The 19,120-nt window shown below is 54.8% G+C and overlaps 9 protein-coding genes across 9 annotated transcripts in view; 6 read left to right on the top strand and 3 right to left on the bottom strand.

Moving 5' to 3' along the window:
- The window catches only part of A1O3_06549 (uncharacterized protein), a gene marked incomplete at both ends in the record, with an annotated part of 3,852 nt that extends 3,504 nt beyond the window's left edge, over positions 1–348 (top strand). Inside the window, one exon of the mRNA XM_007736667.1 lies at positions 23–348. Coding sequence (XP_007734857.1) covers positions 23–348 — 326 coding nt within the window. The remainder of the gene's footprint in view (positions 1–22) is intronic.
- Positions 349–1,409: 1,061 nt separating this feature from the next.
- Positions 1,410–3,074, top strand: A1O3_06548 (high-affinity nickel-transporter; the record flags this gene model as incomplete). Its single annotated transcript, XM_007736666.1, has 1 exon — positions 1,410–3,074. The coding sequence occupies one exon, from the start codon at positions 1,410–1,412 to the stop codon at positions 3,072–3,074; it is 1,665 nt and encodes a 554-aa protein (XP_007734856.1).
- A 508-nt stretch (positions 3,075–3,582) lies between these two features.
- Positions 3,583–5,552, bottom strand: A1O3_06547 (CTP synthase; the record flags this gene model as incomplete). The annotated part of the gene is made up of 4 exons (XM_007736665.1): positions 3,583–4,761; positions 4,814–5,285; positions 5,342–5,406; positions 5,442–5,552. 4 exons carry the CDS (start codon positions 5,550–5,552, stop codon positions 3,583–3,585), a joined length of 1,827 nt encoding a protein of 608 aa, XP_007734855.1.
- A 682-nt stretch (positions 5,553–6,234) lies between these two features.
- Positions 6,235–6,981, top strand: A1O3_06546 (eukaryotic phosphomannomutase; the record flags this gene model as incomplete). The annotated part of the gene is made up of 1 exon (XM_007736664.1): positions 6,235–6,981. The coding sequence occupies one exon, from the start codon at positions 6,235–6,237 to the stop codon at positions 6,979–6,981; it is 747 nt and encodes a 248-aa protein (XP_007734854.1).
- An 894-nt stretch (positions 6,982–7,875) lies between these two features.
- On the top strand, positions 7,876–9,219 carry A1O3_06545 (alkanesulfonate monooxygenase; the record flags this gene model as incomplete). The annotated part of the gene is made up of 1 exon (XM_007736663.1): positions 7,876–9,219. One exon carries the CDS (start codon positions 7,876–7,878, stop codon positions 9,217–9,219), a length of 1,344 nt encoding a protein of 447 aa, XP_007734853.1.
- A 665-nt stretch (positions 9,220–9,884) lies between these two features.
- Positions 9,885–13,681, bottom strand: A1O3_06544 (structural maintenance-chromosome 3 (chondroitin sulfate proteoglycan 6); the record flags this gene model as incomplete). The annotated part of the gene is made up of 4 exons (XM_007736662.1): positions 9,885–10,213; positions 10,274–13,370; positions 13,424–13,583; positions 13,644–13,681. 4 exons carry the CDS (start codon positions 13,679–13,681, stop codon positions 9,885–9,887), a joined length of 3,624 nt encoding a protein of 1,207 aa, XP_007734852.1.
- A 702-nt stretch (positions 13,682–14,383) lies between these two features.
- Positions 14,384–15,786, top strand: A1O3_06543 (uncharacterized protein; the record flags this gene model as incomplete). The annotated part of the gene is made up of 2 exons (XM_007736661.1): positions 14,384–15,202; positions 15,265–15,786. 2 exons carry the CDS (start codon positions 14,384–14,386, stop codon positions 15,784–15,786), a joined length of 1,341 nt encoding a protein of 446 aa, XP_007734851.1.
- Positions 15,787–16,112: 326 nt separating this feature from the next.
- On the bottom strand, positions 16,113–17,534 carry A1O3_06542 (uncharacterized protein; the record flags this gene model as incomplete). The annotated part of the gene is made up of 2 exons (XM_007736660.1): positions 16,113–16,586; positions 16,647–17,534. 2 exons carry the CDS (start codon positions 17,532–17,534, stop codon positions 16,113–16,115), a joined length of 1,362 nt encoding a protein of 453 aa, XP_007734850.1.
- A 352-nt stretch (positions 17,535–17,886) lies between these two features.
- A1O3_06541 (uncharacterized protein) lies at positions 17,887–18,882 on the top strand (the record flags this gene model as incomplete). The annotated part of the gene is made up of 1 exon (XM_007736659.1): positions 17,887–18,882. The coding sequence occupies one exon, from the start codon at positions 17,887–17,889 to the stop codon at positions 18,880–18,882; it is 996 nt and encodes a 331-aa protein (XP_007734849.1).
- Positions 18,883–19,120: the final 238 nt, after the last annotated feature.

Genomic DNA, 19,120 nt, shown 5'->3' with positions numbered 1-19,120 from the left:
ATACTCCTCGACAACGAAGCAGAGGTTAACGCTCAAGGAGAAGTATTTGGAAATGCACTACGGGCAGCGTCAGCTAGAGGCCACGAGAAGATCGTGCAGATGTTACTGGACAACGGAGCAGAGGTCAACGCTCAAGGAGGAGAATTTGGAAATGCACTACAGGCAGCGTCAGCTGGGGGCCACGAGAAGATCGTGCAGATGCTCCGGGACAAAGGGGCTGTTTACCACTTGAGCGAGGAAGAGGAAGGTGTTGACGAGGAGGATTATGATGACGAGCAAGGCAATACTGACGAGGAAGAGGAAAGCATTGACAAGGAAGATCTCAATGGCGATGGGGGGACCAAATAGCAGACAGATATGGCAAAATCGTCGTGTTCTGTGGCTTTCATGGATGTCAAGAGCACACCGATCCGGCAGAGCCAGGAGAGCCAGGGCCAGTCGTGTGACTCAACACAGGCTTCCATCGGGTCTGCTCTGCACGCTGAACCTGACTGACCCTCTTCCATGTCTCGAGGTGATCCCGCATGCAGGCCTCTGGAGTGATGCGCAACAGAATGAATGGTCAAGCCAGGAGTGTCGCCCCAAGAAGGAACAGGAGAAGGTTGCCAGCGGGGAGTTGAGTTGTTCGGGCAGCCGTTGCCTGCAGAGCGGACAGTTGTAGCCCTCCGTATAGCCATCGTATTCCGATATACAAGCGACGGCTTCACATCTGGACCAGCATGAAACAGGATGTCAAGTTGCTCATCCTTTGAAGAGCGGCAGCTCGCAAAGCAGAAAACCCCCTATCCTCGGCACTGAGTTCCACTAAGAAGGCTGTCGCTGCCATATAGGGGTGTTTTTTCTTTCCAACTGTGCGTTGGAGTGCCATTTCCCCCTCTTCCCATAATAGTAGTGTTGATGTCGGCGCGGACATGATCAGGATGTCGCCTCATGGTATGTAGTGGATGAAGAGGCTTAGGCACCCTGGCAAAGCCCTTGTACGTTAGTAGTCTGTACTCTGCACTGCGTGTTCTGTATTAATACCTACCTTAGGTATGTTGGTAATTGCTGCTACTCTGTATGTGTAAGGTGTAAGGAGTAATTACGTATATCGTATATATTGTCTATTGTCTTATCGTTATCGCCCCCGCCTTTCACTCGACGCTTGACAGTCAATTCTTGCCGTGATTGGCTGGTATTCGACGACCACCGAGCGCAGCTCATAAGAAGTCTTCTGCTGGACCTCTTCACTGACATTCCCTTCTGTTCCCCTCTATCCAACCTGTGGCGGTGGCGGTGATCGTGGTCTTTCGCCTGACCGAGAGGCGCACAAGCTACTGAAGGTCGACGAGGCTGTTGGCGATAGAAGATTCAGCGAGAGCGACAGCCAGAGCAAACCACAGCCACCCCGGCCCCGCCGTTGGCCTGACATGGACCAAAGCGCGCCTCTGGCAGCAGATGAGACGGTCTCCAAATGGCGGCTGCAGCGATTGCGGCGCCTTCGACGACAAACTCACCAACAGCTGTTGCAGGTGCACGGTCGGATCCCGTACGTGCGAAAAGTGCCGTTGGCCGCCATCTTGGTCATCGCCCTTCTCATCCTCGTCAACCTGGTAGTCTGGGCAATATGCGGGCTGATCCTCGCGTCACATACCCATCTGCTGTCGACGGCCGCGCTGGCGTACACGCTGGGACTCCGTCACGCTCTTGACGCCGACCACATCTCGGCTATCGACCTGATGACGCGGCGTCTGATCGCCACAGGCCAGCGACCCGTCACGGTGGGTACGTTCTTCAGCCTCGGACACAGCACCATCGTGGTGGTGACTTCGATCGTGGTGGCGGCCACCGCAGCCGGCGTGTCCAGCCGCTTCGACAGCTTCGGCACCGTCGGCGGCATCATCGGCACCTCCGTGTCCGCGGCGTTCCTCATCTTGCTGGGCCTCATGAACATGTATATTCTCTACAAGCTGGTCGTGCAGATAAAGAAAGTCATCCGTATGCAGCCAGACCAGGAGGCTGCCGAGGCCTGGAACGTCCAGGGCGGCGGCTGTTTGTTCCGCGCCCTGAAGAAGATGTTCAGACTCATCGATCGACCTTGGAAAATGTACCCGCTTGGCGTCCTCTTCGGCCTCGGCTTCGACACCAGTTCCGAGATCGCCCTGTTGGGCATCAGCAGCATCCAAGGTGCCCGAGGCACCAGTATGTGGTTGATTTTGGTTTTCCCCGTTTTGTTCACAGCCGGCATGTGTCTCGTCGACACCACAGACGGTGCGCTGATGATGAGCCTCTACGTCGCGCCTATGGGCATGGGTGGCGACGACGACGACGACGCCAAGAAAGATCAAAACCAAGATGCAGGTCAAGCCCAGAACCAGAATCCGAACCTCGGTCAAGACGATGACCAGGGTCAGCAGCACCATCACCACCACCAGCAACAAGTTGACCAGCAGATCTATGCAGACACTGCCGAACCATTGATCCTCGAGGATATTGAAGGCCAGACGCACTCGACCATACCCGCATCCACAACCACGCCGGCCGCTCGTGTCAAAGACCCCCTGACTTTTCTGTACTACTCGATCGTGCTGACGACGCTGACGGTCATGTGCGCCATCATCATTGGTGTCATACAGCTCCTGTCGCTGATCCTCAATGTGGCGTCCCCGACCGGCAAGTTCTGGGACGGCGTCGAGACTGCCGGCGAATACTACGAAGTCATCGGCGGCGCCATCTGCGGCAGCTTCCTCGTTTTCGGCGGCCTCAGCGTGCTGTGCTACAAGCCGTGGAGAAGGTGGGTCGACGCCGAGAGAGAGAAGATGAAATCAAGTCAAGCCCGGAATCCCCACTCCCTTTCCCTCTCCCGTTCCCGCTCGTCCCGACCTGACGGAGACAATGGAGTGGCAGAGGTGGAGACAGAGACCGAAGAAGACGATGACCCTCGTCGTCGTGCTGTCATGGCCGCTCGCCATGGAGATGCCGAGCTTATCGACATTGACGTGGAGCGCACGACAACCACGCACAGAGTCGCCGGCAAGGCATTTGATGGCCACGAGCCTGGGAGTGTGCATGTTGCTGCCAGTCGGTCCGACTGACTGGTCGGACGGGAGACTCGTGCTCTCCTCTACTACGATCACCACGTACACTAGTAGTCTTTGCTGGCCTTCGCGGTCCAAAGGAGTCGGTGGAGCGAAGATCGACTACAAGGCAAACAAAGACCGACTACAGTATGAAAATCAACGCAGATTCGCCATTAGCTCTGAGGCTATACACTACAGTATACATAGTCCCATTTCCAGGAAGCTAGAGACAGATCTTTACAGGACCCGGGAATATTCAATCGTACGTCATGTTCTATAAACTCCGTGATCTGTCATATCATAGGCCTGGTGCATCTACATGTGTCCTTATCCTGATCAGACAACCATATCGACAGTCTCGTCGTTGGATGATATCTTGCAAAGACATGTTGACAAAACGCCTTCGTACATCACGGCGAGGGAAGGGAGTCTGCGCGATCTCCAATCACTTCATAGTACCCAACCCAAAATCCCCATGCATTCTAAATCGCAACCAACCCAACAACAGTGGGGGGAAACAATCCTAAAATCCAGAGCCTGATCCGGGAAGGGAGACTTTGTGCAGCTCACTGGCCAAGACACTGGTGACGTCGGTATAGCCGCCAGCCCCTGCGACCTGCTGGGCTTTGCGTGCCACTGCAGCAGTAGCCTGCTCCAAGAGGCCTGCACTTGCCGCGACGAAACCCAAGTACGGCGGGCTCGGTTGAAGCACCCTGCTCAGGTACTCGGGATGAAATTGGACGCCAACGAAGAAGGGATGGTCTTTGAGCTCAACGATCTCCATCCGTTCCCCTTTGTCGTCTTTGCCGATGAACGACATGCCTGCCTCCGAGAGGCGCTCGACGTATTCAGGGTTGACTTCGTATCTGTGGCGGTGTCGCTCGTGGACGCTCGGGGCATTGTTGTATAATTTTCGCAGCCGGGACCACTCGCTGCCCTCCTGGAAAAGTGTTGGTCTGAGACCCAACCGCATGTTCCCACCCATCGTCGTCTTGTCAATCTCCGGCATGAAGATGACCACGGGATCTGGGGTACGTGCATCCAACTCGACAGAGTGTGCTTCGCCAAGTCCGCACACATTGCGAGCATATTCGATGACGGCAATCTGCATGCCGAGGCAGATACCCAGGTAGGGTTTTGGTTTGGTGCGCGCCCAGTTCGCCGCGGCGATCATACCTTCTGTGCCACGATGGCCAAATCCACCAGGGACCAGGACACCATCAGCTGTGCACAGTTGGTGCCATGCCTTGTGATAGGATTTCGGAGAGGACTCCATAGTTGCCTTTTCTAGGTCACTCGCGTCAATCCAAACAATATCCAGCTTGCGGTGGCAAGCCATGGCGCTGTGTTCGAGAGATTTGATGACCGACAAATAGGAGTCGTGGAGGCTGATGTATTTGCCCACTAAAGCAATGGTGACTATTTCGGATTCTAGAAACCGGTTCTGTGACGTTGTCAGGGCTTTCCAGTCCTTCCACAGCCGTTCGCCTTTTTCCTTCAACGGTTTGGAGATGGGGTAGGATTCAAGGTCGAAGAGTCTCTTGAGTACGGTGAGCAGGCCTTGTTGCTCCAGGAGCATGGGAACGCGATAAGTCGATTCGACGTTGTGTACGCTAATGATCTGACTTTGGGCGATATGGCAGTTCTCCGAGATTTTTCGGATGGTCGCGTCAGCGAGCGGGTCCTCGCAACGACAGGCGATCTGAACATCTGTTAGTCGCTATCCCGCATGCAATGCCGGTCGGGTTGGATACCAGATCAGGCGCAAAACCAGCTTTGCGTGCATCCGCGAAGGCTGCCTGTGTGGGCTTAGTCTTCTGCTCCTCGTTGATCATGAACACCCAAGAGAGATGAATCTGGCAGAAATTGTGTGGACCGGCTCTTCTTCGAAGTTGCACCAAGGCTTCGATAAACGGTCCACTCTCAATGTCACCGACTGTACCGCCGAGCTCGATGATACAAACGTCGGGCTCTTCGTTGGAATCATCGACCGGGATCCGCGCAACCCTCTCAATCCAGTCCTGGATTGCATTTGTCAGGTGGGGGACCACCTGTACCGTCTTTCCAAGATAGTCTCCTCTTCTTTCCCGTTCAATGACATGTTGATACACCTTTCCCGTCGTGATGCTGTTCTCTCGAGTCAAGGTGATGTTGAGATAGCGTTCGTAGTTTCCCAGGTCCAGATCGACCTCGCCGCCATCGTCGAGCACGAAGCACTCGCCGTGCCTGACCAGGTTAGACGAACAACGCTCTCCAAGACGGGGGGGTGTGGGCAGACGAACTCGGTCGGCTTCATAAGCCCGGCATCGATGTTTAGATAGGGGTCGATCTTGATGGCGGTAGTGTTCTGTGCGAGTCAGCCTAGCCGCAGAGATTTCCAACCGGTTGACATATCTTCAGGCCCAGACTTTTCAGCAGCAGACCGGTCGAGGAAGCGGTCATACCCTTCCCGATGCCGGAGATGACGCCTCCGGACACAAGAACGTACTTCATGGTCGGCAGCCGGGACAGGAGGAGAGACACACAAAGGAAATGTAGGATGCCGTCGCTGGCTGTCGCCAGGCGGGAAGAAAGAGAAACATCGAGGGTGCGATCTGCTGCTGAAAAAGTTTCGCTGCGCCAGATGCCAGGCTTGGCAATTTTGAGTGAGTCGAGTGGGCGCGTTACTACTGACTGGTACTACGTCGTCGAGATCCGATGTTCTACTCCACGCTCTCTTCGACTCTTCTATAGCCTTATCTAGGAGTTTCTATTGTATTTGGCACATATACCTACTCTGGTATGGATTATCTCGCAGAGTATTAGTATCAATACTTGGTGATGCTGTCCAAGACCAACCCATGCCAGATCGGCTAATGGCCAGGTGGGTAGACGTGCGTCGCTCGCGTTGACCAATCAAACCGGCCAGGCTCCTACCAGGTTATGTAACTTTACATACTCACGTGACACCACGTGCTTGGTTGGATCTTGGCAGATTTGTTGGCGGTTGGTGGCTCGACGGACGCGTAGAGTGGAACGCGTGGACGGAAAAGGACTAGCAGCAGCAGCAGTGGCAGAGTATTCTACTCTGTACAGATACGATACGTACTCTATATGTCTCTCCCGTAATACTCCGTAGCCACACATCTTTTCTTTCCTCCTTCATATCTCCATTCTTGTAGTCGGTCTAGTTACCATGATCTCTCTCGTTGGCTTCGACCTCGATGGAACGCTCGCCGAGAGCAAGCAACCACTGAAAGACTCCATGGCAGAGGCCCTTGCCGACCTCCTGTCTGTCGCCCATGTCGCCGTCATCTCGGGTGGTGACTGGCCACAGTTCCAAAAGCAGGTCGCAAGCCGTCTGCCGGCGCGCGCCGACCTGTCCAAGCTGTGGCTTATGCCGACGACCGGCACCAAGCTCTACACACACCGGAACGGCGAGTGGGGGGTGGTGTACGCCGAGCTTTTCAGCGAAGATGTGCGTGAGGAGATCATTGACGCCTTCCAGGCGTCGCTCGAAGCGACCGGCTTTGAGCCCCAACAAACTTGGGGTGAGCGAATCGAGGACCGCGGCAGTCAGATCACCTTCTCCGCGCTGGGTCAGCAGGCCCCTATCGCCGAGAAGGAGCACTGGGACCCGGACTTCGCCAAACGCAAGATCATCCAGGCAGACCTGCACAAACGTCTGCCCGGTCTGTCCATCAACATGGGCGGCGCCACCTCCATCGACATCACCAAGGAGGGCGTCGATAAGGGCTACGGTCTGAAGCGACTCCGCGACGCCAGCGGCATCCCTCTCGAGCAGATGATGTTTATTGGCGACGCCATCTTCCCCGGCGGCAACGACTATCCAGCGAAGCAGATCGGCCTTAAGACGGTGCGGGTACGGGACCCCAACGACACACTTACTGCCATTGCCGCCATTGTCGCTTGTCTTCAGTAGCGACCGGACTACCTCCGATCGCGGCCCAGCCAGGCAGCCTTGTACGACAACCGGATGCTCCGGTTGAGCTGACCAACGAAAAATAGAACCGAGCAGGATATGCATTAGAGAGACGTTACGGGGTCCTTGAGCTATAGATGGCTTCTTCAAAATAGATCAACGCAGATAAACCAAGACTCTAGACGATATCAATATCAACATCAGACAAACTAGACTGAGAGACTACTACATCCTGTGCCCTCCGCCGGCAGTAAATCACAGGGACCAGCTTATGTAGGCAAAGATAAGCACTTGACAATACGTGGCGGTGGCCCATGCCCGTACTTATACTTATCAAGTGGTAGCTATAAGCCGGCTGATATAGGTATATAACATACCTACTATATCCCACATAGTCTGTAGCGCCTGATGGGTATTTAAGGCTGCGGGCTATTTCCAACCCCCTGAGCAGGCCCTAGGACCCCTGCTTAGCCTCCTGAGCGGTGTCTGTCCAATGGGGAGGCCCGGACTGTGAGTGGTCTTATTAGCCGTTGAGATGGTGTCTCTCCGAGTCTCTGACAAGCCGCAGCCCCGCCTCTGTCGATGTCGTGATCGCAGCATCGATACCGAGCCACTGATAGGAAACATGGAAACATGCCACCACATGCCGGCTCACGGCATTTGTCATCATGGCTCTTATACTCTCTGTCCAACTTGTAATCAAGTCGCGGAGGGCAGACGCAGAGCTACGAGTCCAAGGACTACATAGACGACGGAGCAAACCTACACGTACTCGTCAGGAGGTTGGCTGCCATACCATCTACCATCTACTATACAGAAGAGTGAGCACCTCCCAGCCACCAAGCAACCAACCCAGTTGGCCAGGCAGAAAGTGAAGATTAAAGAGTCGACATCATGGCGGAAAGCAAAAGCAAAAGCAAGCAACTCCACCTCACGGCGTTCATGCGGCCGGTCAGCCTGCACACGGGAGCGTGGCGGTACCCGGGGGCGTACGCAGACGCGAACTTCAACCTGGCGCACCTGAAGACGTTCATCCGCAAGCTAGAGGAGGGCAAGTTCGACGCGTTCTTCATGGCGGACCACCTGGCGGTGCTGAACATGCCTGTGGAGGCGCTGAAGCGCAGCCACACGGTGACGTCGTTCGAGCCGTTCACGCTGCTGTCGGCGCTGTCGCAGGTGACGGAGCGGATCGGGCTGGCGGCGACGGCGTCGACCACGTACGACGAGCCGTACCACATCGCGCGGCGGTTCGCGTCGCTCGACCACCTCAGCGGCGGGCGGGCCGCGTGGAACATCGTGACCACGGGCAACCCGGAGTCGGCCAAGAACTTCGGGCGCGACGAGCATGTCGAGCACGCCGACCGCTACCGGCGCGCCCGCGAGTTCTACGACGTCGTCACGGGCCTGTGGGACAGCTTCGCCGACGACGCCTTCGTGCGCGACCGCGACTCCGGCGTCTTCTTCGACCCGGAGAAACTGCACGTGCTGAACCACCAGGGCCCCGACCTCAAGGTCAAGGGCCCCCTCAACATCGCCCGCCCCGTCCAGGGCTGGCCCGTCATCGTCCAGGCCGGCCAGTCCGAGCCCGGCCGCCAGCTGGCCGCCGAGACGGCCGAAGTCGTCTTCTGCTCGCCGCGCGACCGCGCCGCCGCCAGGGACCTGTACGCCGACATCAAGGGCCGCGCCCGAGCTGCTGGCCGCGACCCCGACCATCTCAAGATCCTGCCCGCCGCCCTGGTCATCGTCGCCGACTCGGTCGACCAGGCCAAGGCCCGCCGCCTGCAGCTCGACAGCCTGGTCCACTACGACAGCGCCATCGCCTCGCTGTCCGTCGCCCTGGGCGCCGACGCCTCCGGCTTCGACCCGGACGGCCCGCTGCCCGTCGACGACATCCCCGAAACCAACGCCAGCAAGACCAGCCAGCAAGGCGTCATCAAGCTCGCCCAGGACGAGGGCCTGACCGTCCGCCAGCTCGCCCAGCGCTTCGGCGGCTACTCCGGCCTGGCCTTTGTCGGCACCCCCGAGTCCATTGCCGACGAGATGGCCACCTGGCTCGCTGAGGACGCTGCTGATGGCTTCACCGTCGTCTTTCCCTTTGTGCCACAGGGCCTGGACGACGTCATCGACCGCCTGGTCCCCGAGCTGCAGCGCCGTGGCATCTTCCGCCGCGACTATGAGGGCACCACCTTGCGGGAACATCTGGGTCTTCCGCGGCCCAAGAACCAGTTCTTTGCATGAAGCGCCTTGCCTTGGGGTCAGAACCAGTTCTTTGCATGAAGCGCCATGCCTTAGCGTCCATGTCGATACGAGGCGGCTTCCGGCTTCCGGCTTCCTATCAACCGGATTACTATAACCTCGAGATATAGGATGCATGTAATAAGTAAATAAAAAATCAATCATTTCCACTCGGGAGGCCGTAGAGTACATCCAATATATCAGAAAGATATTTGTCCGGTAGAGCTGGAGATTTGCTTAATACTATCTATTGAAGCAGTACTCCGTACTCGAATATACCACCATTCATTCATTCACCTTTCTACGAGGATAGGTGAATGGCTGCGCCAGACCCCTTGTAAAGACCAGAGTAAGGAAAGGAGGTCCAAGGCAGTCTGCCAACTGGGAAAGCATCTGAATGGTCTGGGTCAGGACACTCTCTTCGATCACGCTCGTAACTCCATAATATCATATCATACACGGTTTCCGCTCTCGAACAAATTTCCCCTAGACGTGATGGTAGGCAGAACGATCCGCCTCAAAAGCATGGCATAACACGCAACAGTGTTGTCAAAAGCATACAGTAACTTGTCCAACATAGCGCATCAGAAAGCTCTCATGTCGAAGATTGAACGTACCACCCCATCTGCCTCGTTATCATCACCGTGAGAAGCTGTCTGGGTCGCCGCCTACTGCGTCTGGGACTCTATAAAGTCGAGGGCATTATCCTTCGTCTCTTCCCGAATCGTGCTGACATTGTTGGCGAATCGTACGCCAAAGCATTTGTCGGCAACCCTGAGCATTTCCGGCCGGAAAGTCGTGCAGATGAACTGTCCTCCTAGTGGACGTTCATCACCATCTGCTGGGTCCTCCTCTGCTCGGTTTGCAAGATACAAGAGATGATCTGCAACCGCAGTACGGTACTGCGCGTCCAGATTGGCGTCGATCTCGTCAAAGATGTAGAACGGAGCCGGGTCGGTGGCTTGGATGGCGAATATCAGGGCAAGACTGCAAAGACCTGTGAAGAAAAAGCACGTTAGCAATCACCCTTCTACCCGGTGACCGGATGCCCCCTTACTCTTTTGCCCACCACTCAGTTGCTGGATGCGCTGCTGGTCATCGTGCTTGCTGTTGAAGCTGACACTGATCCCGATCCCAGTGTAGTTTTCAACTCCATTCTTGTTCACCGGCTCATGCTCGGCGTCAGATTCGTCATCCTCAGCCGAACGTTTGTCCGTCTTTCGCTGGATAATCAATCTGCCTCGCCCCGCCGGGACCAGTTTCTGGAAGATCTCGGAGAAGGCCTTGCTGACTTGCTTGAACGTGCGCTGAATGGCCTCGTCCTTCCTCTGGTCGAGGACTTCGATCAGGTTCTGGATGGCTCCTCTCGCAGCTTCGAGATCTTTTCGCCTGTCCTCCAACTCTTCTCGCTGCTTGGTCGACTTGCGGTAATGTTCAAAGGCGTGCTTGTTCACGGAGCTGTATTTCTTCAGAGTCTCTTTCGCTTTCTGCAGCCGTTTGACGATCACGTTGGAATCCGCCGACTGGTATTTTTTGCGCAGGTCCTCTGGAATAGCCCCAAGCTCACGGATATTCTCAATCGTCTCCTGTTTGGCAGCGAGCAGCGCTGCCTTTTTCTGGACCGCCTTCTCCAGCCGCCGTTGATGTCGTTCGATTGCCTTGGCCAGCTCTTCCTGCTGCCGCTTCGTCTCGGCTGCTTGTGCTTCGAGCTCGGCCACCTGCGTGGCAGATGTTTCAAGCCGATCCTCCAGATCGTTGAGATTGTCTTGGATTACCTTTAACTCTTTCGTTAATCGGTCCAGCTCAGCTCTCTTGGCTCGCAGCGTGGCAGAGACATTGGCTTCGGTCTCCACTTCATCTGCGTCAAGACTGGCAAGTTGAGGTTTGAGACTGGTGTTCAGTCTGACCTCTAGATCTGCCTTTCTGGTTTCAATCTCCGCTCTAGCCGCCGACAGCTCGTTGTGATCCCGCCTTAGACTCTGTATGGTTCCGGTGAGGCCTTCGAGCTGCGCCTCTTCGGCCGGTGTCAGAGCTTTCTTAAAGTCCGACGCCAACTCGGCCTCGTAGTCTTTTTGCTGATCTGTCAGGATTTTGACGTTGGCAGCAATGGCTGCCTCCTGTTTCTGCTTCAACTCCAAGTCCTCTCTCGCATGCTGAAGCATGTCCGTCTTGTTCTTGATCTCTTGTCTGAGGAGTCTCTGATTGCCGTGGACTTGATTCTTCCGCTGCTCTAGTATCTGAACCTCACCCATGGATTTGGTGATGGTCTGATCCATTTTCTCGATTTTCCTCTTGACCTCATTGCTCTCGGCTTTGATGGCTTCGAAAGCCTCCCGAGCGACCAATACTGCTTTGGTGGCCTTCAGCCTGGAAGCACGCACGTCATGATAGCCACCCGTCAATGCGCCCTTCTTATCGGACCGATCACCCTCGGGTGTTACGGCGGTCAGGCCATGGGTTCTGGCGTACTGCGCTGCAACGCTGAGATTCTGAGCAATGATTGCCTTGCCAAACACTTGCTGCACAGCTTTCTCGAATTTTGGGTCGTACTTGATCAGCGACATCAGCGGCCTTGCATCCTGCGCGTTTGGGAAATTGGCTGTTTTGGGTTTGAGCCGGTTTAGCGGCATGAAGGTGATACGGCCAGCGTGCTCGCGGTTCAAGATCTCCATAACTCGAGTGGCAGTGTCATCATTGTCCACGACATAGTGAAATAACGAGGCTCCAGCGGTGACCTCCACCGCAGTATGATGCTGGGGGACATCAATCAGTTCGGCCAGAGTACCGTAGCAGCCGTCGAGCTGGTGCTGCTGCTTTATGCGCCGTACAGCATCTAGGCCGCGGCTGGTGTTCCCGTCCATCATGTGCGACAGGCTTCGTTCTGCCCTTCGCAGATCATCTTGGGCCGTTGAGTATTCGGAGTCCAGCTGGGCCTCTCTGCGCCACAGCATCTTTCGCTCATCCATAAGATTCTCCTTCCGCTCATTGGCCGCCTGGATCTCCTTGTCAAGTGAATCATCTGAGCCTGTCAGTTGCTGGTGCAAACTCTCAATCTCCTTTTCGAGACTGTCGATCAACTTCTGATCCTCCACGATGCCCTCCGTCGTCTGCATGCGTGTGGCTTTGAAACGAGACAAGGATTCAAAGGCTTCGCTGATTTGCGCCTGTAGCCAGTTGTCCCGGTCTTTCTTCGACTTGAATCGTGCATTCCGCCCCTGCTTGCCATATATACGTCGTTGAGTAGCGACCGCGTCGTCCAGACGGGCTTTGACGGATTGCTCTTTGACGCACGCTGCTTCGAACTGGGGGATGATGGTGCGCAGCTCCTGTTCGATCTCTTTGATCTGTGATCGGACTTGTTTTAACTCTCGATCATGGGTCTCCTTCGCACGGTTTGCTGCAGCTTGCCCTTGCGCGAGGTCTTTCTCCTCTAGTTCGACCTGTGCTCGTGCTTTGGCCTTCTCGCGCTTTTCGTCCTCTAATTGTTGCTTTTCGAGTCGCGCAGTGTGGATTTGCTGGTTCAGCAATTGCATCTGCTGAGTGATCCTGGCCATCTCGTCCTCAAACTGGGCGTAGCGCTCACGATTCTCGTCTGCGTCGTCGATGCCTCCCGCTCTTCTGTCGTCCAAATCTGCAAGCGCCTTGTTAATTTCCTCTTGTTCGCGCTGAAAAATGGTATATTCCAATGCCCGTTTCTCGCGGTCCTTTTCTTGAAAGTCCCGTAGTTCCTCCTGCTCTTCTTCGAGTTCGGCAAGTCGGTCATTGATCTGCTCAAAGGTCTGGTCAATGGCAGCCAGCTTGCTGTTGGTCTCGCTCATGATCTTGAGAGACTCTTCTTTCTTTATAACGAACTGTTGTGTCCCGGCTACGCTTTTCAAGACATCGAGACGTTCTGAGTCCTTCATATTCGTCAGACGGGTGATGCGACCTTGAGGCACGATGTAGTATGGGTTTGCACGCGAAAAGCCGGCGTTCTCCAGCAACTGCATAACATCCTGCTTCGTTGCATTCTTGCGGTCAAGCGAGTACTCGTCCTTTTTCAGGCCAATGGTCCGACGCAGTATCAGCTCGTCATTTCCGGTGGGAAACCGACCGTCTGCGTTGTCGAACACTATCTCGACATACGCTGACATCACGGCCGACCCCGTCCCTTCCTAGTCATTGTCAATAATGTGATTCTCCATGCGCCAAAGTGTGGTGGACCCACGTGGATGAGTTGTTGTCTGTCCTCGCGGCCCATCTGCGAGTAGGCATCGCTGAGGACGAAGCGAATCGCGGCGAAGAAGTTGCTCTTTCCAGAGCCATTGCGACCGACAATGACGTTAAGTTTGGGCGAGAAGGGATTGACCACGGTCTGGTTTTTGTAGCTGCCAGGAACAGGACCAGGTCAGAGGGCGAGGTAACAGCAGTTGTTGCGGGGGACGTACCTCTTGAAGCCTTGGATGCTTATCTGCTTGATGTGCATCTTGTAGAGTTTGGGCGATCGCTCACCCAGGGTTTGAGGGAAGTGTGCGCATCAAATCATAAATCATGAACCATGAACCATGGATCGTTGGAGTGGTGGTGGCAGCGAGCGAGCCTCCTCTCCAAACACGCGAATCGCTGGATCCAACGCTGGCAGGGAACGCGCCCGCGTTCAATCACGGGGCTTGGCAGAGGGCCTAAGGCCGCGTCACGTGTCGTGTTTGTGATTACATAATGGCAGCGTCAGGTGACCCGTCCAGAATCAGAACCACCGACGAGGACGAGTACGGATATCGAGCACTCCGGTCACTACGACGGCCATCTGGCATCCGCCCATCTAGACAACCTGGACTATTTTTGTCAATTTCGAGCAAAAAGCCGCGAGAGAGAGTGCAAACAATTGCGGTGGTTATGATCGGCCGTCATATCCGGCCGTCATCATCGGCGCCGAATGCTTACGGCCGAATTCAGAAGAAACCTATTAAACCCCGAACACCGCTGTATCCGTACTCGGTGCCTAGATGCCACGAAACAAGTCCCATGCTTGCAACTTGGGCACAATGTGAAAAGACTCAGAGCCAGCTCCGAGACCGGACCTGAGCGTACAGAGTACCTGGAGGGCTCAAGTTGAGAGCCAAATCAGATAAGATGTGATTTTCCTTGCCCTGGCCTGGTCTCCTTTCCATCTCTTCCCACTCCCATGATGCCCAGTATCTTCGAACAGATGGTTTTGATCCCCAAGATCGTCAGCCTCGGTTTTGCCCTAACCTATCAGCGACTGATGCAAATATTCACTGCGAAGATCCATCGCCTGACATACAGCCCTGTCGACCGTCCCAAAAATGTGGTGGTTGTGGGAGGCTCCTTCGGTGGCTTCTATCTCGCCAAAGGCCTTGCTGAGTCGCTCCCCACGGGATGGAGAGTCGTTCTGATCGAGAAGAAATCGCACTTCCATTTCACCTGGAATTTCCCTCGGATTTCTGTCGTCTCAGGTCACGACCACAAATGCTTTATCCCCTTCCCGAGGCAACTTTCAACGGCGCCACAAGGCGTGTATCTGTTCAAGCAGGGAAATGTTGTTGCGATCGATCCGCTAAAGGTTACTTTGGAAGACAAAACAACCTTCGAGTACGAGTACCTAGCCATTGCGACAGGCTCGCAGGCTAGATACCCAGCGAAGCTGGACGCCGACGTGAAGAGCGACTGTATTCGGTTCTTCCAAGAGCAGCGGCGACAAATAGAAGCGGCCAAAGATATCGTGGTTGTCGGTGGCGGAGCAGCCGGGGTCGAAGTCGCTGGGGACATCAAGACCAGACACCCAGACAAGCATGTGACATTGGTCCACTCTCGCGACCATATCCTCAACAACTTTGGCGAAGCGCTCCACGAGATTACCAAGAAGGCCCTCGAGGAGATGGGTGTGAGTCTGTACTTGGGTGAGCGGGTCGTGTCAGGCTTAGACTCAGAAGCACCTGAGCAAGTCACCTTAGGCAGCGGGAAGGCTCTGCGGTGTGACCGTCTGGTGAGCAAGATTGTTCGCCGGCTTCTACCTCATAGTCCGGACTGACCATGGGCTATTTACAGATAAAATGCACAGGACAGTCTGCACAATCCGACCTCGTCAAGCAGTTCTCGCCATCCTCGGTGGCTCCCTCTGGCGGACTCATTGTCGAGAAAACATTGCAACTGAAGAACTCACCTTCTCCTCAAATATTCGCCCTTGGGGACGTCCTCGATATCTCTGGACCAAAGCAGGGCCGCGCCGCGTCTCTCCAGGGTTTCCACGTCGCAGACAACATCGTGCGCTCCATCAAGCAAACTCCGTTGAAGGATTACAAACCCACCATGATAGACGTTTCCATTGACTTAACACTGGGATTGGCAAGTAGAGCATGTCTCAATCACCACAGAAGGAGCTATACTGACAAACTGTATGTTCCCCAACAGGGTAAGGGTGTTGCGTTTATCGACGATTTCGGCAGGAGGCACTTGTCCATCAAGCAGACAACGACCGAAGAGCTGCAGGTGGCGCGTGGGTGGGAAGCCATGGGCATGAAGCCGTTCCATGATCCAGAGGAAATGGCGGCTAATGAGCTCGATGCATGATGTCGCCGATTGTAGAAGCAGCTGAGCATTGCAAGGTGTTTGACGCCGGACAGGGATTTGGAATTATCTAGTTCGATGAAGCTGTTATTTGAAATGCCGATCTCATTGATGAATTACAGGGCATTGACCACGGCGCCTCAGCGAGTTCCTCCTGGTCGAGTCCAATGGGGCGCTCACCACTGTTAGTGAGTCGTTTCTAGATCCATCGACACTGGTTGCCGTCCCGAATATGCCGCCATGCATCCGAGTTGGAACGGGCCGACCAGGTCATTGTCTTTCTTACGGCTCCAATTCTGCAGTGACCAGATAGTTTTCTCTGATTGCAATCACAAGTTGGGTGCCGACAGGACCATTGGCCTCAGGGAAATCCGGTACTTGACGAGCTCGGGATCTTCATACTCCGCCATCCATGTCGGATCCATGGTGATTTCCCATTGCTTCATTCGACTAGACAGCTGGGCTTGGGGATCCTCGAGGGCTTTGTAAAGGTTGAGGTCGGCTTGCTCCTTCTCAGGGGTGGCCGTGGCAAGCCATTGCTCCATCTGGTGGTCCCTGGCAACGTCGTCGATTTTCCATATCCCCAACGGGTCATCACTATATCCAGCTCTTTGAATCAACCTCTTATTTTCGATGGAGAACGCATTGGTGAAGTTCAGCCATTTATCTCGCCTCGAGCTCGCCCAAATGTCGAGTAGGGCTTCTGGAGCTCGGCCTGAGATGACCGCGCCCAAAGCCCGTCCTAGAGGGCCGGCGTCTAGGAGTCCGGTGGTCAACCCCAGACCGCCAATGGGATTGTTACTCTGATGCAATGGTCAGCTCGAGAGAGATCTATGCATAAATATGCGTAGCCGACTACCTACATGTGCTGCATCTCCAACCAACAGTACCCTTCCTTTTCGGAAAGTCTGGGCACATCTCTGATGTGGTTTGTACTTGTTCAACTGGACGAGCTCGTATTCTACCGGCCACACGGGGAAGATATGCTTGTAATGCTGGTCGAGTTCAGCCTGTATCTCTTCATTAGTTAGACCTGCCCGGACTCCAAACGCGCAGCGCCAGAGCCCGGTGCTGTCGAGGATGGTGACGACAGCCCAGTGGACTGGGTCCATGATGAAGTTTGCCGTGGTGAACCCATGCTGGAAGAAGTCGTAACGCAAATTGGTAGCGACGAAATCTTCCTTTGGCCAGGAGAACCCTTCAAAGGGAATCTTCGACAATTTGCGCACGCTAGAACCTGCACCATCTGCGCCGACAAGCCAGTCGCATGTGTACTTTGTCTCTTCATCAGTCGCAGGGTCAATCGCAAGTAGCGACACCTGGCTGCCGTCTGCATTCTGTTCGATCTCAATCACCTTCTGGTTGAACCTAACATCCGAGTTGTACTTCGTTGTCAAGTGATGGAGGAGGATCTCTGCTAGTTTTGGCTGGGGACAATTAATGCCAGCCGGGAAGATGCTCCCCCCTTCTCGTTTCTCGACATGGGCAACTCTTTGGCCCTTGATCCAGAATGAAAGCACGTCATTGATGATAGAGGCCTTTTTAACATCTTCTAGAGTCCCAGTCTCGAGAAGTTCGGCTTGAGCACAAGGCTGGTATGAAGCTGCACGAGGAGATTGGTCAACTTCGTGGTGTCTTTCAAGCACCAGAACAGAAACTCCGAGCCTTGCTAGGTTGGTGGCCGTTGTCAAACCGACCGGGCCAGCCCCAACCACGATGACCCGACGATGCTCTGTGATTGCTGAACCCATGTTCGAGATCCAAGGTATTGAAGTTGGAAAGCATGCACAGCTCGATGCTTGGTCAGCTATATGTTCAAAAGAGCACACGCACATACCCCATGTTGATACCTCCATCTATACCCCATCAACCCCACAAGATCTACCCCCACCCCCTTCATGGGCTCACCCCCGTCTACCGGTCAACGAATGCATAGACGTCGCAATACTGACCGGACTGATTCATCTACCAATGTCATGGTCGAGGAACCCCCTATGTCTCCATGTGGGGGATCTTTGCTCCCATATTGATATATCTCGAGGCTGTTTGCCCGTAGACCTTGGGCAACACTCCGAGGAGCCTGGATTTCACACGCAGGACATCATGGGCGAGCCCAAAATCCAGAGAGAGCGCTCTCTCGGCGACCAGCATGACTGCCAATATTCCACGGATCCTCGGGTGAACAAAGAGCTCGCTGCCTCATTTCAAAATCAGCATGTTGTAATCGCTGGCGCGGGTCGTGGCATTGGACGAGCCACAGCCGAGTTCTTCGCTCATACTGCCGCCAAATCACTCAGCTTGATGGCTCTGGAGCTCGCCGAAGTTGACGAGACAGCCAGAATCTGCAAGACTATCAACCCAGATCTTCTGACCAAAACAGCCGCCTTCGATGTCAAAGATTATGACCAAGTGCAATCATTCATCAACGAGGTCGACCGTGACTTTGGCAAGGTCGATGTCCTTTTCATGAATGCCGGACGTCCGCCCCAATGGCTATCGACTCACGAGTCGGACCCTCAGTTGTGGTGGGACACTGTGTCAGTCTCGCTCCAAGGAGCCTTCAACTTCAGTCGAGCTGCGGTCCCAGTTATGCGACGAGAGAGAGGAGGGAGGATCATTTTCACATCGAGTGCAGCTGCACATTTGAGCTTGGGAATGAGTAGCTATGCCATCGGGAAACTAGGTATGGTTCGACTGGCCGAAACTCTTCACAATGAAAACAAAGAGCTCGGGGTGAAGACGTTTGCCATCCACCCGGGAGCGGTTCAAACTCGATTCTTCAGCGACTTTCGCGACGCGGCAGATGGGAAGGTCAAGGCTGGTAGCTATGTGTCCGAGACAGCACCCGGCGAGGACAAGTCGGCGAAGACAGCAGTACATTTCTTCCAGGACACCCAGTGGGACACCCCGCAGATGCCCGCCGGCCTGGTGGTGGCTCTCGCCAGCGGACAGCTGGATTTCTTGTCAGGCAGATATGTGGACGCAGCTAGGAGGATTGAAGAATATATTGCAGACAAAGAGAGGATTCGCGAGAAGGATCTCCATCGGGTGAGGCTGATCGCCGACACTGACTGGTTTGTTCCGAAAGGAATCGACTAGGGGAGGTGGTTTTACCGGCGGTGGTCTAGGTATGTTTGGGGAGGACATGAAGCATGCATGTATAGCATAGTTAGCACCTAGTTACCTAGTATAGCATGAAAGAACATCTCATCTTGCCGACAAGCAATCAACAGTACTCCGTACTTGTCGAAACTGCGCTTCAAAGTCTCATGCCCCGCCATATAAATGTAGTGCGCAGTGCATGGATAGTCCACCCAATCACGGCTCCGGAATCTCG

Source organism: Capronia epimyces (assembly GCF_000585565.1).
Source record: "Capronia epimyces CBS 606.96 chromosome Unknown aczIQ-supercont1.5, whole genome shotgun sequence".
NCBI classification, from domain to species: Eukaryota; Fungi; Ascomycota; class Eurotiomycetes; order Chaetothyriales; family Herpotrichiellaceae; genus Capronia; species Capronia epimyces.
The sequence above is the reverse complement of the archived record's forward strand: the minus strand, read 5'-3'. Positions and strand labels throughout refer to the sequence as shown.